The 18,550-nt window shown below is 40.3% G+C and overlaps 1 protein-coding gene and 1 pseudogene across 3 annotated transcripts in view; one reads left to right on the forward strand and one right to left on the reverse strand.

Moving 5' to 3' along the window:
- CFAP418 (cilia and flagella associated protein 418) overlaps window positions 1-5,703 on the forward strand; it is a 25,204-nt gene extending 19,501 nt beyond the window's left edge. For both annotated transcript variants that reach the window (XM_036085179.2, XM_036085178.2), the window contains one exon: window positions 3,319-5,703. In XM_036085179.2, coding sequence (XP_035941072.1) covers window positions 3,319-3,472 — 154 coding nt within the window. In that variant the 3' untranslated portion in view covers window positions 3,473-5,703. The remainder of the gene's footprint in view (window positions 1-3,318) is intronic.
- On the reverse strand, window positions 5,574-13,941 carry LOC144381836 (RNA-binding protein 25 pseudogene; annotated as a pseudogene). The gene is made up of 2 exons (XR_013447775.1): window positions 13,090-13,941; window positions 5,574-8,377 (listed from the first exon to the last, which is right to left on the reverse strand). The product of XR_013447775.1 is annotated as an RNA-binding protein 25 pseudogene (transcript).
- Window positions 13,942-18,550: the final 4,609 nt, after the last annotated feature.

Genomic DNA, 18,550 nt, shown 5'->3' on the forward strand with positions numbered 1-18,550 from the left:
TTCAGCCTACAGTCACTTCTTTCAGACCACCCTTTCCTTGCTGAGAATTAACGCATAACTCTGTGTGTGCCGTGCTCTTGCCCAAAACTCTTCTGCATGTGGAGTCGTGTCCAAGTTCCTTAGTGCAGCATTCAAGACCCTTCACCATCCAGCCCCCATCTGTCTGTCACCCAGCGTGTCCTTCTGCAGTTTACTTTTTTTTTTAATGTAGTTAGTCACCATGCATTACATCATTAGTTTTTGATGTAGTGTTCCATGATTCATTATTTGCATATAACACCCAGTGCTCCATGCAGTACGTGCCCTCTTTAATACCCATCAGCAGGCTAACCCATCCCCCCACCCCCCTCCCCTCTAGAGCCCTCAGTTTGTTTCTCAGAGTGCATAGTCTCTCATGGTTCGTCTCCCCCTCCGATTCCCCCCCTTCATTCATCTTCACAAGATTATAGCTGCATCCGAGTACTCAGTACTGCCGCCATTCCCTGTGATAATGCAGGCTCTTCCCTTCCTGGTGCAGCCTTCCCACCATCCCACCCTTTATTTACCTAAACCTGACCTGTCCCTAAGGGTACAGTTCATTGCACATCCTTCATGATTCCCTCACCACTCCATCAACTTGGAAGTAAATCCATCTTTTCCTATGTGTCCACAGCACTTTGTACCTATTCTAGCACTCCCTGGAATAGAAGATTGAAAATCTTCGGTTGGTATACGTCTGCCTCCCTCCTTGGGGTCAGGATAGTGTCTGACTCATGTTTCTGCAGTTTATACATTCTTATACACTTAAGCCATAACTACTGTTTTTAAGATATTGTAAGTTATAAAAATGTATCTGAATTATACATCACGTGGGGCACCTGGGTGGCTCAGTTGGTTAAGCATCTGACCCTTGATTTCAGCTCAGATCTTGATCTCAGGGTCCTAAGTTCAAGCCCCGCGTTGGGCTCTGTGCTGGGCGTGGAGCCTGCTTAACAAACTAAATAAATAAATAAATAAATAAATAAATAAATAAATAAAATTAGGCTGTGAATTATACATTACATTTTCAAATAAAAATTAAGCACTAAAAATTAATGAAGTGCATACATCATGCATTTTTATCCGCCACCCCAAACCTGGGCCTAAACAAGAATTATATTTTCTGACACAAGTAATCAGAATATATTCTATCTCTCTCTAATAAAGAAAAAGGTGAGAGTCTTTCTTCCACACCTCTTCTGGCAGCCATTCTCCTGTAAATCCATAGGAGTCTCCTTTACTTGAATTGTTTTTTAAACTCTTCCACATCAAACCAGTGTGAAAATCTTATGAAAACTTTGAATCCTCTCTACACGTACACAAAAATTCAAATACGCAAATTCAGAGAAAAATTACAATTTGAGAGGTTTCACGTTTCCCAACCCAAATTAAGCCTAGTGCAGTCCCAAAATCCCTGATCAGGTTAGCCCACTTTTAATCCCAGAGTTGGAAAAGTTAACTTTTAATTTCAGGTCTGTTTTGCCATTTCTGACTTTTCTCAGTCCTCTGCTCTGGTTAATGTAATGAGTGGTCAGTAACCCCCTATGTCACCAATATGAACCATCAATTTTTAGAAAACTAGTATAGTTTTCTATAGAATGCATGTAATGTCAATGCTGTAGTGAGCTCTCTGTGACTGGGTTGAAGGAGGTAAAATAGTGATGTATTCAGGGGAAAGCTAGGAAATGGAAGATTTTCACATCTGATAGCATGGCTGTGTGAATTAGGTTGTGAGCTGCTGAAAGTAAAGGAGTGGGGAGAAGATGAAACACTTGAGGAGGGTGGGGAGTAATAGCTGAAGGAAAGTACAAGTAGGTGGTCACCAAAGAAGGCAAGTCAAAAGACTTGCAGGGTGCCATTAATTGCCTGGCAGAACATGGGGAGCCATTTATTTTTAGTGGTATCAGTCTGCACATAGGCTTGTTTTATTGTCCTTATCTTAAAAATGAGGGAAGTGTGTATCCTAGCTTTGACAAGTTCTAGAATTTTCAAAAAGAAGTATAAGCTATACTTGATCATCCTGCCATAGTAGCTAAATAAGATGCTTTTATTTTCCTACTAAATCATTTTGTTTATGGAAAATTATTTTTCTAAGCTTTTAAGATATGTGCTTCCTAAAAACAATTCGAAATGCATTAATTAGTTTCCTGGCTATTCATGATTCCTACTCATAAAATCTCTAAGGATTCAGTCAAGTATCAAATGTTAAATCTGTCACGATATATTGCAGATTGAATAAAGAACATTTAGTATTCATTTTGTGGAGTTTTTTTCTTTCTGATAAAGCTTAGATGATCCATCTCTTCCCCTGGTTTACTGAAATCAAACAGTTGGCCTGGAAAATCTAGGTTTTGTTAGGCTCAAACCTAAATTATGCCTTATTTTGTACAATACAGTACTGAGTGTGGTGCCCATCGGCCACCAGAGGGCACTTTGTAGCCTGCCTTCTGTTGCAGTGACAGCGTTTGTGTCTCTTTTTTTAATATTCATACTGTATTTCATCATTTTGCTTTGTATTTTTTCATCATTTCATTTTGAATTTTTCACTTTTTTTCCTGTCACAGAATAGTTACATAAATTCAGTTCATGGATTATCATGAAAATCATAATTGATTTTCAGTTCATTAAACTTAAATTAACTTCTGTAGTCTTTTTTTATAGTAGCATCAAGTCAGATGGTTATCATTTTTTATGATGTCCCGCCCATTGATTTAATTATTTTAACATTATTGACATTTAACACAGGATAGACGTTTATTCTGTTGCTAATAGTATATCTTGCCAATAAGTATATCATTGAAACAAATGAAAGATACAATATTAGTTCAACAAATAGAAATAACAGGCACTTTTTCTCTAATGAAAAATGCTATAGTTAACCCATCAGAAGCCTATTTATGCCTCTTATACGCCCTCCATTGGCCATATTGCGGGCTTTTAGAATATGGTATAGGTGAGTATCTGAGGTAGGAAATGTACCACCATACCTCTCCCTCTCTTCTCATATCGTGTCATCTCTGACAGGACAAATCAGTAATTCTTCATTCAGCCTTTTAGTTCATTGTGTTCTATTACGACAGCTTTAATAAACAGGCCTAGAGGATTGCCATTCAAAAGCACTGGATACCAAGGAAATACCATCAGAAAGAACACAGAAGCCTATCTTCTGTTGTTTGGGTGAGAAGACCAAGGTTGTTTAGTGTTCAGATGTTGTAAAGATAGGAAAATAAAGCAATGAGAACTTTTTTTTTTTAAGTCATTCAGCTCTGAGCAAAGCCACTCTTCATTTTTTATTAACAGGAACAACATGCCAGAGTTCCACAAGTTAAGAACAAAGTTGGTAAAGAAGAAAGGAACACGGGCATATGCCTGCCAGTGTAGCTGGAGAACTATTGAAGATCTGACTGACCTTCAGACCGATCATCAGCTTCGTTGGGTTTGTGGTAAACATTAAGAATGCAGACTTTTCGTATTCAGACAAATGTATACAATGAGAGCAGTCTCCAGTAATTATCAACATATTTAGAAAGAGGTACGAAGCAGTATCATGCCCTTTGGAAAAAGACAGGAAATTTCATTTAATGACTATATAGTATAGATTTTCAAAGACCTAATGGACTTGAGAAGATAATGTGCTTTAACATTTTGGAATTATCTCTTTTTGATGTATGGGCATTTCACTTAGTAAGTAAGGTAGCAAGTTATCCTAATTCTTTGCTAGCCTATCTCCTGTTAAATGGAAGTTTTATTATGGAGTTTCATACAAATATATAGCCATTCATTAGCAACTGCAATATTAGTCACTGCTAATACACTTAGCTAAATATTCCTCATTTACAACATTTAAAGGGGATAAAGCCAGCCAGTGCAGAGAGGTCACTCCTGCATCTCCTCTGGTCAGATCTGTTGTTGCCAAAGATCAGAATTTAGACATGGCAGAAACCATGTGAGCAGTGGCTAACTGAAGGATTTGGGGGAGCACAGGTTTATTGTAAATGAAAACACTGCCTGTATTGACCTTACCTCAGTAACTCCAAATGATATTATGCACAATAATGATAAGTATATATTCTAGTTTTAGCTTATTTCTTCTCCTTATGTTCATTTAGATATCAAAAGTTAGTTTGCTAGTTTAGTAAGTATTCATTTATATATAAAAAAATTTTTTGGTGTACCTATAATCATAAGGAAAAATCCTAATATAGATAGATCATTATTGGATTTTTTCCAAGTAGTTCTCTAGCCTTCAGTGGCTAAAATCCCATCAAGTGAACAGCAAGTAAAATATTTTCTCAGGCAGCCTGTTGATTTTCTGGTAGGATCAGGTTGACATGTTGATTGTTAGATGAGTGCATGAGAAAAGAAATAAAGCATAGTGGAACCAACAGGTAATCTGTTGTGCTCCTCCTTGACATCTCTGAGACTGGAGGAACCCTACAATAGCAGCACATTCAGGAAATCAGTTACCTCAAAATTATCAGTTCCCAGCACCATGGAAAAATTCTGGGGGCTTTCCAATCTGCCATAAGCTCTTTATTGCATGTGTCTAAGATATAGTTCAAATGTATGACACAAGGCATGCTGAAAGGGAGTAATTGAAGTGAAGTTGTGATTGCTTAGTCTTATGCTGAATCCATTCCAGTCACACCACTTAAGTAAGAAGAAAGACCGGCCATTAAAATCCTTTTCCTAGGCGTGACACATTTGCTTACCTGTAAAACTGACTCTAGTAAGTCTAGCATTGCAACAAAACCCATAGTGAACTCACAGTGGCAGATGCTTACATTTTTGTATTGACAATGTTTACAGATTTTATCTTTGAATAAAAATTTTTTACTCCCTAAAATTTTATCTCTGTGTAATTGTATGAGAAACAAGGGGATTTGATTGAGAGACCATTAGTCAGAATGGTGATGTTTTCTCTTTATTCAAATGAGCAAATTTACTAAATCATTAATTTGAAAATATGTTTTTCTCTTTTATTATTTCATTACTATCCTATATCTTGGATACATTGCTCATGTTTGGCATTCCATAACATAATTCCCCAGTGTCAGAAATGTACATATGAGTTCACATTTTTGTTAGCAATTTACTTTATAAGTTTTTAATATTGTATAATTTTTAATCTAAAATGTAGAAAGAATATTATGTTTATATACAAATGGATAAATTATTACCAGTGGAAATTTAAGCCAAAATGAGACTATTTTAGTAACAATGCAGAAGAAAATCATAGTTTCTGATGAACTATAATTTTAAAATGTAAAGTCTATAAAACTTTCAAGAGGTTTTGCCTATTTGTTTTTAATATTTATAATAATTTTCTACTTTAGCAATTATCTATTTTTTGTCAAGCCAGGTAGCTACTTTCTTTGAACTGTATTATACTCTCAGACCCTTATCCTGCCTAGAAATGAATAAATAATAAATAGCTTTATTCTGTATTTAGTTACTTTTTTATTTTTATAGTAAAATATTCTTATGGGGATTAGTTTGAAATAATTTTGGTAATTTCTTTTAAAATGTCAACAAAAGAGTTTCAGACCATCCAGTTGAACAGAGAATTTATTTATTTACATTGGAGAGGAGAAACATGCCGTAAGTTTAAATGTGTGTGTACATGCATGTATAAAAGAGCATTGGTTTTTTTTCCAAATGTATAAAGAGTTTTATTTCACAAGACCAATTTTCTTCTGTTTCATATGTCAATAATCTCCACATTTTGACTATAAGAACTTCTGCTTCTTTATCAAGTACCATGGCAACATCATCTAAAATTATTTGAAGTGAACTGTGAGCGATAACCTTAGAACACATGAAATGAATGAATGTAGCTCCTTTTTCACCTGTGTATTCTATGATTTTCTTATTAATCCATGTTCTAGTCCGTCATTCTGTCAATAGACCAATGCAGGAGATAAGCAAAGAGCTTGGGTTTGGCTGTAGGGATTTTCTCAATGAGACTCTTAACGTGTTTGTGCTTCTCTTCAGTGTTTACAGTGCCTTTGGCAGCGTTTTTATCATCCTCACAGTAATCCAGGGGAATCAGTTTCCTCTTTCATGGTGTATCATCACTGCTTCATCCTCACATTTGTTAAAACACTATCTACCGGAAGTTTCTTTCCCTTTACAGAATGAGGCTGACCAGGACTGTTGGAAGCACCCCATTTAAGACTTAGTGCTATTTTTGGTCTCTGCGCTTCAGGTTGTTGTTGGTCTGGAGAATTTTCATGAGGAATAATAATACCACAGGGAGACTCCTCCCCAAGAGCGTTGGGGGTTGCATTGCCACCGGCAGAGGACACGGATGGGGCAGAGCCGATGGCCTCAGAGTTGGTTTGAGACAGGCCTTCGCTCTGGCTCTTCCTCTTCCATGGGTTCCTCTCATTTTTCTTGCTTTTCTTCTTCCTCATCCTCTGGTTCTGGTTCTTGCTTTACATGTACTTGTCCGCATCCTCTCAGCCTCTTGTTCCAGCCTCTGGAGCTCTGCATCTGGATCCAGAAGTGCTACCTGATCTCTAGTTCTTCCTTCTCTCTCCTCAGTCCCATTCATCTGCTTCCATTTCCTTTTCCCTGTCATGCCCCCTTTGCTGAAGAACACTTCCTCTGTGATATTTGGGGTCATCTATGTCTTCATAATCTAAGAATTATTTTAGTCATTTAGCTTCTTTTGCCATTTCTCTTCTCTCTTCTCTTTCAGCCTCTTTCTCATACTCCCAAGTTTTCTTCTGGTCTCTGCTTTCCCAGTTCTGAAGGCACTCTTGGTAAGAAGCTTCTTTCTCTCAGAGTTTTCGTTCAGGTTTTCTTTGTTCATCTGCATCTTCTTCATCCTCTTCATAGTCCTGCTTCTTGTCTTCTCTGCCTCCCATTCACATTCTTTCTTGTCCTCATTCCCTTTCATGATCTCTGCTCTTTCCTCTCGATCAACTGCCATCCTTATTCCGATTTGAGCTCCTTTCCCAATAGCAGTCATGATCCCTGTCCCATTGCCCTTCTTGCTCCCATTCCTTCTTTGGTTCATGTTCTCTCCCTTTCCCATTCCCATTCTCACCTTTCTTGTTCCCGTTTACATCCCTTCTCTCTTCCTCTCTGTCCTTAATCAATATCCTGTCTCTTTTTCCATTTCCTTGTTGCCTTTCTCCCAGTTTCTTGTGTGTGTCTCTGAATTTCCTGATTTCTCGGGATATCAGGTCTCTTTTGTGTTCTTCCATTTCTATAGCCATTATATCCTCCTTAGTGGTAAGTGGATAATTGATCAGTGGAGCCACTAGAAGTGTGTGGAAACTGTCCTCCTTCTTTTCTCCTTCTTCCTGGGGTGAGAGTCAGATTCTTGTGAGGGGGGCATTGAGTCCACTGGAGTATTCATGTATTAAAATTTCAAAGGCTCCTTTGATCATCTGATCTCTTTTGTTTCTTCCTCTGAGGCTTCTTATCATTAGTGACAGTTCCTGGCCTGGCATTCCCATTAGAAGCTTTCTTCTTTTCTTTCCAAATTCACCCAGTTGTGCCTTTGTCCTTGCATCAACTTTAACAAGTAGCTTCTGCTCTCCAATCTTCAGGTCATGCCATAACCTGAGTGCACAGGGGTAAATTCAGGCTCCTTGTACCCATAGAATCCGAAGGCTTGAAGTTTTCCAGATGCACCTTGTACTCTTCCAGCTCAAAACCAAGCCACATTTAGCAAGGAGTTATCTTATAAGCATGTCTGAAGCTTTCTCAGAAATGTCACCGACAAAAGTAGTGTTAGGACCACAATTTTCATCATTTTCCTTAGTCTTTAAGGCTGGATGATTCTTTCTTGTTCCCAGATGCTTTCCAACCATAGACACAGTGGCTGCTAAGACGGGTGGAGCGGCAGCCGTAATGCTCCTTGGTACAGGAGTCGCTGAGGCCCCTACAGGCACAGGTGGAGGCGAGTCAGGAAACCATGGGGGTCAGATCCCTGATGGGAGTGCTGGGATTCCCGTGGGAGAGGGCTTCAAATGAGGGAGGAAAGACATTCATAGGCAGCAGTCTGCCACCGAGGCAATGGTACCGTCTTCTCAGCTTCTGGGCTCCGGGTTATGAGTGGGCTCCACTGGTTCCAGGTTTCTGCGTGCGGCTTACCAGGGGACTAGTTCCAAAGTGCCTCCTCACGCAGGCTGCAAACACAAGCACACTGTGCGGGGAGCTTCTGGAGCATTGCTGTTCAAAGGAGCAAGTCCAAGTGCAGGAAGAATGAGCCCTGGAGATATGGCGGTTTACATCCAGACCCTGTATATTGATGTCAGTAAACTTGGCACCTTGTTTCTCTTGGGTCAGAGAAGATGCCATCAGACTATGATTTTGAATTGCTTTCCCTCCTTTTCTTCATGATCTGGTATTTTAAAATATGCAGTAAAAAGGTGTTTATATCCAATAAGTACTGCAATGAGCTTAGCAGTAACATTCAAATGCTGACTTTTCTCAGTTGTTACATTTTTTTTTTTTAAGATTTTATTTTTAAGTAATCTCTGCATCCAACGTGGAGCTCAAACTCACAACCCAGAGATCAAGAGTCGCATGCTCTACCAACTGAGCCAGCCAGGCATCCTTCAGTTGTTATATTTTAACAAAATTCTGTCAGTCAACTTACTACTAGTAATCAGCTTTACATATTGTTTAAAATAGTCCTTGAAGGAAACAAATCAAAATATGCAGTCTCTTTTTAGAGATTTGATATATTTATTTGGGTTTGTGGCAATATTTTGTGCCCTATTTTAAAAGGTTGCTAGGATATATGGATATATAGATATATATGTGGTTGATAATTAAATTTGTTTTCAGACTTCCCCCCAAATGCCTTGAGATAATAGGTGACAATATGAAATGTTACCAAATCAGAGTTCAGTCATGTCCCTTGGAAAGTTACTTAACTTTTTGGGCTTCATTTGCCTCATTTGTATGAATGGTGATACCTCTTTTATAAGCTTGTGTAAGCATTACATTATATGAAAAGTGACTATCATAGTGTTTAGTTCACAATAAATGCTTAATAAATGTTCTCATTCTTCTTCCTTCTGAAAATAATACTGTCTAAATCAAATAGTGCAGCATGTTTGGTACAACAAAGCATTTGACAACATGTTTATTTTTTCATTCCCTAAACATTACTTATGAGGAAAGCAGCTATGCTCTCATTTTTATTTTATAACTAGTAAATGTAAACATGGCCAGCTTTATTTTTATATAACTTGAAACTAAAGCTTTCAAAAACTGAAAACAAGACAAAAAACCACTCACCCTAGCTTCCTCTTCCTGTCTGGTTTAAACCTAATTGATGGTCATGACGGCATCTGGGCCTTTCCAGGTATCTTCTCAGCTTATCTGCCTCTGCTTCCCTCCTCTTCCAACCAGATGTATATCCTACCCATTGTTCCTTAGATACGCCTCACGTTTTACTGCCTTCTTGATGTTCCTACTCTCCCTCATCTTAGCCTATCAAAATCTGACCCATTTTTCAAAGCCTGTACCTTGGATAGTTGTCAGAGCATTGTCCACTCTCAGGGGAGTCCCCACAAAAGAGGGTCCACATGGTCAAACCTATTTGCATAACGCTAAGACATCAACTTCCTTTTTCACTGTGTTGACATTGATTCTGACAGTGCAAATGTGGATCCACCTGCTGGCACCTTACTGAACTTGATTCAAAGTAGTGGCACGGGCACTTGGCAGTAGAAAAAGCCACTTTTACTTAAGAATATCCTTGAAAAAGATAGTAAAAATTACTATTAGTCAGGGCCTTCAAGAACATATCTTTTTCGTATGCTGTGTGACTAAATGGGGACTACACAAAAAGCACTTGTGCAATGGAGTTGTGAGCTGAACAAACCACTTTTTTCATGGAATTCATTTTTGCATGAAAGAAGAACAAACTATACATATTCAGACTTGAATATTTGGCATCCATTTTCTCGAAAATTAAGTGAGTCACATCCAGGAAAATAACTTTGACAGTGTTTTTGCCAATGATAAAAATTCAAGTCTTCAAGCAAAAATAAGAATTCTGGAAAATGTATCAACCACTTTGAGTATGACATCCTCCCCAGTACTTAAAAGACTTCCCTGACGAGACTAGTGGTGATATGAACCAGTGATTTTTTTTCCATTCTATTATATAATGAAATGTGAAAATATTTGGAAGATCTGTATAATTCAACAGATCAGCATTGCTAAATGACCAATGCATGATATTACAAAACTATGCATTTAAAATGCAAGATAGACCAATGGATTTTAATGAAACAGAATACTAATGTTCATTGATATGATTTCAGTTTCCACAGTGCAACTAACTTTTAAGAAACTAGCACTTTCCAAGTTTTGATGTAGTATTGAAGAAGAGCCACAGGTATCTGCAAAGACTATTAAAATACTCTTCCGTTTCCCAACTACATGTCTGCATGAGGCTGAATTTTCTTCTAAGGCTTCACCCAAAACAAGATCTGAAGAGCGAATACAGCAGTGGTATAAGAATCTAGATATCTTCTGTTAAGTCAGAGATTAAAGAGATTGGCAGAAACATAAAATGCCACTCTTCCCACTACCTTTGTTTTGGAAAATAATCATTTTTATAAAAATGTGACAACATGTAATGGGTTTATTATTTTTAATAGTCTTAAATAATGTTCTCTGTTTTAATTTCTAATATGATAAATATCAATAGATAGAACTGCAAAAACCAAGCTCTTTGGGGTTCACATAATTTTTAAGAGTGTAAAAGGGTCTTGAGACCACAAAGGTCGAGAACTGTTATGCAAATCCTTGGTACCTTCCCTACACACATGCCACCCTGGCCTGAAGATGTGATTTTCCCCCTTTCATCTGATTTCAAACTTTCTACTTCTCATAGAATACCTTGTATTACAATTATTTGTGTGTTTAGTATATTCATCTTGAAGCTTAGATTTCAAGCTCTAAAGTCTTGAATGATCTCTCAGTGGTTTAGGGGGAACTGTCTGGGACAGCTGTGCCACTAACTTCCTCAGGCACTATGGGTAAGCCACTGTGTCTTTGGGCCCATGTATAAAATGAGAGTTGGATTTAATCACATGTTTCCCTCTAACTAGGATATGGTATTTTTTTTTTAAGATTTTATCATTTATTTGACATAGACACAGCAAGAGAGGGAACACAAGCAGAGGAAGAGGGAGAAGCAGGCTTCCCACTGAGCAGGGAGCCCGATGTGGGGCTCAGTGCTGGGCTTGATCCCAGGACCCTGGGACCATGACCTGAGCCGAAGGCAGACCCTTAACGACTGAGCCACCCAAGCGCCCCAGAAATGGTATTGAATACTGTTCCTCTTAAAAGAACTTGTGGACCCAGTGTTGTACATCCATACACTGAGAGGTAAGGTACTTGTCATGGGGAAGAGCCCAGATTTTGGGGTCAGAGAGACCTGGGTTTCAAAAAGACAATATCTGCATCCTCTTAGAGCTTTCAGTCAGTGGGGGAAAGAAGTGAAACACTTACTACTGCGACCATGAGTGCTCTCAGAAGTAAACAAGGTCCTTACAGGGGACAGGCATCTAAATCAGGTTGGGAGAGAAGAGGGTTCTTCCTCCTTGTAGAAGATGATTCTTAAGTTGTCTTAATGTTTTAGAAGAATGACAAGTAAATTGATGGGGCTTGCTTTTCTATAGTGAATGTGGAGGAATGGAGTGGTAAGATATGAGGTTGCCCAGGCAAGTAGGGTTGAATTAGGTAACCCGTCCCATATATCCCTTAGAATAGAAATTGAGCAAACAGGAAGAAGCAGTTGAGAGAGAAGACTGACAAACACTTTCTCTGAGTGACATGAATGTGTGTGGTGCTACTGTTCACAATTACTTTCTCCTACCTCCAGGAGGACCGAATATCCTCACCTGTTGAACTCAGGGGATTAAGAATGACATCCCACACTCTGAGAATGAAAGGACCTCAAGGAGGCATTCCCAAGAAAGCCATGTTCAGTTAAGGCAGAGGGAGGGCATGTGGAGTTCACCATAGAACAGGTATTCCAGAAGGCATGGTGAACAAAGTTGGCCAAGAGAGAAGATGGGGAAGCAGGAGATGGCAAGAGATGGCTAAGAAGAATGGAGCAGTATTGAGATGAGAGCTTGGAAGGAACTTACATTTCAACCAAAAAACAATAGGGATCAGAGCTCTGGGGGATTGGATCTAACTGAAACTCTGGTTCCAACTAGAAACAAGGTGGTTTCCATGCATGACATAGTCTCATGGCCCTGAGTGGTGACCCAGGCTGTTGGACTCTTTGCTGCATCTGGGTCAGCAGTCTACACCCTTTGCTCTCAGTTTTGAATAGAATTGATTCTAATAAAATCCAGATTGTTAGGAAACTTCAAAGCTTATCTCTGGCTAGGGAAGTACAAAGTACCCAAGAAAAAAATGTGTTGAAATGTAGTCATTGTCTTCAGAAGGCCATTATAGGCCCTCTGAATACTAGTGAGTAAGACCTAAGGACCAACCCTTTCTATCAAGAATTTGTTCATGGGGCGCCTGGGTGGCTCAGTTGGTTAAGCGACTGCCTTCGGCTCAGGTCATGATCCTGGAGTCCCTGGATCGAGTCCCGCATCAGGCTCCCTGCTCGGCGGGGAGTCTGCTTCTCCCTCTGACCCTCCCCCCTCTCATGTGCTCTCTCTCATTCTCTCTGTCTCAAATAAATAAATAAAATCTTTAAAAAAAAAAAAAAAAAAGAATTCGTTCATTAGGGCACCTGGGTGGCTCAGTTGGTTGGGCGTCTGCGTTTGGCTCAGGTCATGATCCCAGGGTTCTGGGATCGAGCCCTGCATGGGGCTCCCTGCTCAGCGGGGAGCCTGCCTCTCCCTCTCCCTCTGCCTGCCTCTCCCCCTGCTTGTGCACATGTTCTCTCTCTGTGTCAAATAAAATCTTTAAAAAAGAAAAAAAAAAGAATTTGTTCATTAGAACAAGTTGTTATCAGAGAGCCAAGAGGATTCGGATAAAGAAGGCTTCAGTTTGCTAGAGATCAATACCAGAAGAAAGGCAAGAAGAATGAACACATGAGATAGTTTCATCATTATTCTTACTTACGGCTAAGGAAACTGAGGCACAAAGAACTTGTCCAAAGTCACATAGGTTGTAAATAGCAGATTAGGATGCAAACTTAGATCAACCCAACTGCATCTGTGTAGAGGGAAAGGAGAAGTTGCTTTCCGCAGGATGAGCTAGAGCAGAACCTCAGTTGAGTAATCCAGGGCTTTCACCCCAGTATTCCCCAGTAGAGCCCTAATGGACTAAGAGATGAAAACCCCAGACTATGAGAATGTATGATCCCAGTTTTACCAGAATAATACTTTCAGATATTTTCTATAATTTTGTTTAGAGGAAGCAAGGTACAGTGAGTGCCCAGGTATAGCTAAGTTTCAGGTTGTCACCCAATGCTGATGGACAGGTGGTAGCTTCCAGGAACAATATGAGGAGGAGGCCAGGTTAGGCACAACAGGAAAGCATTCCATAATCTACTAGTCAAGTCTGCCATGGGCTCAGGGATGAGGAATGAGAGACTACGGTGGATTTGATGACCCAAGACAAGATATCTAACTCAGTGGTTCTCAACTCTGGCTTCAGAGCGAGTTACCTGGGAGCTTTAAAAAGTGCTAGTACCCAGGCCCAAGGCCAGAAATTCTGATTAGTCCGTCTGCGATGTGGCCCGAGCATCAATATTTTTTAAAAACTCAGTTATTCCAAACAAACAGGATTTTAGAGGGGAGGGGGGATGGGTTAGCCTGGTGATGGGTATTAAGGAGGGCACGTACTGCATGGAGCACTGGGTGTTATAGGAAAACAATGAATCATGGAACACTATATCAAAAACTAATGATGTATTGTATGGTTACTAACATAACATAATAAAATTAAAAAAATAAAAAATAAAACAAAACAAAAAAAACCTCAGTTATTCCAGTGTGCAGTCAGGATCGATATCTACTAGTAGCAATAGGATCTTGGGCACATCACATTCCTCTTTGGGCTTATTGTCCTCATCTGTTTCAAAAAAGAAATAGTTATTTGTTAAAAGCTCTTACTGCCAGTATAAAAATATGAGCTTACAATTGGTGATGTTTAATGTCCCTTCTAGGATTAAACACTTTCATGAGTCTTTTTCATGATGTAATCATTCTAAAATGAGTATTTCATTTAGGGTTCAGAATATATCATCATTAGTGTTTCTCTTAGTGTCGATGCTGGTGTTAAGGTTTGAGTCCCATCATAACCTACTCACCTTACATGGGAAAGAATTGCAACCTCCAAATGTAAACGATGCAAATCCTTCCCACTAGGAGAAGCATCTCAGAGCATGTGGCTCTCCACAAAGTACTGGCACCATCTTCCACTGCAAAGAGAAGCACTTACTAATAATATCAAGTAGAAATCAGGACTCCAGAAAGTAGATTGAAAACAATTTTAAGTCAATAGAGATATTGTACATTACTTAGGAGCCATTGTAAGTTCTTATATTAAAGATTTTTCTAAAGATTTATTTATTTAAGGGGGGGCAGCAGAGGGAGAGAATCTTCAAGCAGATGCCCCTCTGAGCGGGGAGCTTGACGTGGCGCTCAATCTCACAACCCATGAGATCATGACCTGCGCCAAAACCAAGAGTCAGACGCTTAACCGACTGAGCCCCCTAGGCACCACAAAGATTGTTTTTAATTGACATCCACAAGATGTGTAGGGAAAATTATAAAAGATTTACTCTCAAAGAATTTAATGCTTTTTTTTTTTTTTACATTTTTTATTGAGGGATGGGAGATTAAACAAGATTTTTCCCCAGCAGATTGAGGCATATCATATTACAATCGTCTTCCCCCTCAACATCTGGTGCCTGGAAGGACCCAGCAACACCTTCCAAGTCCCTTCTATCTGGCCTAGGTTTCCTTCCGCTGCATACTATGCACTCAAGACTACTGGGGCTTCTCTGCACTCAGCTTTTATGGAAGAACATTGGATATTTAATCAAATTACCAGCTCTAGTGATAAACCCAGGGACTAAGAAGGAAGGGATTTTCATGACCCCACCTGCAAAGGCATAGATGTGTACACTAATGAAGCTTAGCACCGTGTCCTCAGGGAAGGAGCCCCAAGCCCCTCATTGCTTTTGCCCCTGATGATCAGCAAGGTTGAGCCCTAAATAAGCTGCTATCGTAGGTGAGGTTAGGAGCACAGACCTGGAGTCAGACTGCCTGGATTTGAATCCTGACCCTACAACTTGAGGGTACGTGATGTTCCACAGGTCACTTCTCTTACCTGAGCCTCTTCTCGCCCACCAGTGGAACAAAGATTGTAAGAACGCCTACTTCACAGAATTGGTGGGAGGAAACGAATGAAATAATCCGTGGAAAGCATTTAGCATGATACCTGGCTCATAGTACCTACTTAGGAAGTGTGAATTCTCTGCTAAGTTCTGTCAATATAAAAGTGCATACCTTAAAGACAACTTCCTGCCACAATCCTAGATTGGTTTTCTCCTTTGGCATTCTTCCTGTTTTGCCTTAAACGTATTTCACCACCACTAAGCTTCATGTTATATGCAGACCCAAAATGAGCCATTTAAAGGGCGCTTCAAATCTCAGGTGTATTTCACTTAAAGTGCCTGCCTGGCCTTGCTCCGTGTGTGGCCAGCAGGCGCAGAGTCGCTGGTCATCACACAGGAGTAGAGTTGATAAAACGTGGGTTATTTCTTAAGGAACTATAATAATAATCAGTCTTTTACATGACGTGTCTGACTCTGGTGAATACCAAACGTCAAAATACAGACATCTACAGGCAGAATCAGTACATTTAGGCTCTTCACAACCCAGTGAAATTCAACACAGGACACCCTGCATTTGCTCATCTTTGGTTATAACGTGACCAAAATGGAAAGTGCTCATCTTATGTGTCGGTACTTGCGCTAGAAACATACTTCTCCCAGACAGAAAGGAAAGGATTTTGCCTAAACTTCCCCTTTTACAGTTTAAAAATTCTTACTGTAATTTCGGGTCAGCTGTTGAGTCATCCAGTCACATTCTGAGCCCAACTCCACCATCCCTGAGGCCTGAAGAACTCTTCACAGAGCTACAGCTAATTAGAGTGGAGAAGAATTGCCCTGAGGGCTTAGGGATTTAAAAAGGCCCATTGTCAAAAATAAATAAATAAACTAACTAACTAAAATAAAATAAAAATAAATAAACAAAAAAAAGACCCATCATTCTGAGCCCTACCAGACTTGATGAAACTAATAAATTGAGAATCTGGCCCATAGGGGGCAGACCCGCACTGAGGACCGGATAAAATGTCTTTGTTGGGCTGTGGTCTGGGAACAGCACGCATAACACTGTGGTAAAACATCATCCGTTTCCATTTTCCGTCAGTCCGCCTCCTGTTGTTAACGACATCCTGCAGTGGTGGAATTCCGTGTTTCTTCTCCGGCCAAAAATAGAAACCCTCCGTAGTCTAAACCATCTGTCTGTTTTTAGGAGAAAAGGAGAGGCACCAAGCACTAGATCCGGTTTACCAGGGATGGAACAACCCTCTCCACACGGAGGCCCTTGTCATCTGGAGCTTGTGGCCCCGCCTCTGGAAGAAAATCGGAGCAAGTTCAATAACTCCCTTCCAAAAATTGACTCCTCAAGTACTTCAGGGAATCTAAGTGGACCTAAAGCCATGAAAGGACTCCTCACCTCCTACAAAAGATGGGAAATCAGGGTGCCGGGCTTGGCAGAGGCAATTGGGGAAGCCACAGGGGTGAGTGAGTTTGTGCTGACAGGCTTTCTGAGACCGGGAAACCGTATCTCCATGACCTTCGAGCATGATTAGTCAGCACAAATATTCCCAGAATACAGTGATTGGGTTTTATTTTTAATTTTGTTTATTTAAAGGTGCAGAAAAACACAAAAGAAAAAAATCATTTCATAACTCTCATTTTTTTGTGCATTGAAACACCACGATCTATAAAAAAGGCAGAAGTCCTTCCACTATCCCAAGAGGCAAACACTGTTCATTTGGCGCCCATCCTTCGGGATGGGTGAATGAGACATTTACTGAATTTTTTTTTTTTTTCTTAACAAAGAAAAAGATGGAGTCCTGCCGGCTGCCTGGGCAACCTCAAGCCCAGCATCTGCAGAGGAGGGCTCCGAGGGGCCAGCGATCTCCTCACAGGGCCTGCTGGCAAAGAAGAGCCAGCCCGGCCTCCATCCCCATGGGCTGTGCCTCACAGTTAGTCAGAAAATGAACGCTCAAAACATGATCACCAAAATTCTCAGAGCATTTAAACTATTACATTGAGCAAATTACTATATGAACAGAAAAGTATAAGCCACATGAGATTACAGAATTTAATTACATACATATGATATGTAATACATATATGTAATGTGTAATATATATATTGTATGTATATATGTGTATATTTTTACAGTGTATTATAAGCACTGTAGGTTCTATAAATTGTATGTATATATACATACATACATATGTATATATATTTTTTTAAACAGGGCATTATAAGCAGTAGGTTCTACAGGGCTTGAAGAGCATCTTCAGCCCCGTGCTGTTCTACCTGTGAGCTGCTGCCGCTGTTTTTGACCTACCATAAGAACTGCAGGCCAGGAGCTGCCAGTTTTAAGGGACAGGGCGCCTTTCAGTCCTGTCCCTGTATCCCTGTGCCTATATTTATTGCTATAATATCAAAATCTAAACCTGAGCCCTTGGTGAATGTTCCCCCGGGCTTCCTGTCTTCCCATTCCTTAGCAGACCCTGTGCCCAAGGGTCCACGTCCATCATCCAGCCCCACACATTAGCCTGGGTTCTTCCAGTCATCCCCAAATGCTACCTGTACCCCCTTTGCTGCCCCCTGGCCACTGACATAACCACAGAAACTACCACGACTATGCTTCTAAGGTGAGGGCCTTCCCTGTTCTCTCAGAGGTGAAGGACTGCAGCCTCCCTAGGGTCATGGTCACCAGCACAGGTTTTCAGCTCTGCAGGTGTCCACCGGCCATGAAGGACTCTGCTGCATCGGGAGGGCATGAGAGGGTCTACCAGGGAGCCCCAGAAGTGCAGAGTGAGCATGGCAGGAAGCACGTCACAGCACAGTTAGCTAAATCGTCACGTGCTGGCTCGTCCACTTAACCTCCATGAGCAACAGCGACACACAGGAAGGACCTGTGACTGTCCTTGCTAGATACTCTAAATCCCAAGCTCTCTTCAGTGGTTAATGTCCTGAAGGTACATGTATTGTTCCCTGGTTATTATAACCTGTGTCTTTTCTGGACAGGGGCAGGGCTTTAGGACAGGTTGCAAGGAGAGAAGACAGCATCTTAAAATGAGAGCATCCGAATTGGAAAGAACGTCAGACAAGATCATTAATCCAGCCCCTTCATTTTATAGATAAGTCAACAGGCTCAGAAAGTTGACATGCCTACAGACACACAGATAATGGTTTCAAGAACTTTTTTAGATGAGAGAAGTCTTGGAAATTATCAAGTCCAGCCAGAGGCAGATGGGCCCC

Source organism: Halichoerus grypus, chromosome 5, assembly GCF_964656455.1.
Source record: "Halichoerus grypus chromosome 5, mHalGry1.hap1.1, whole genome shotgun sequence".
NCBI lineage: Eukaryota > Metazoa > Chordata > Mammalia > Carnivora > Phocidae > Halichoerus > Halichoerus grypus.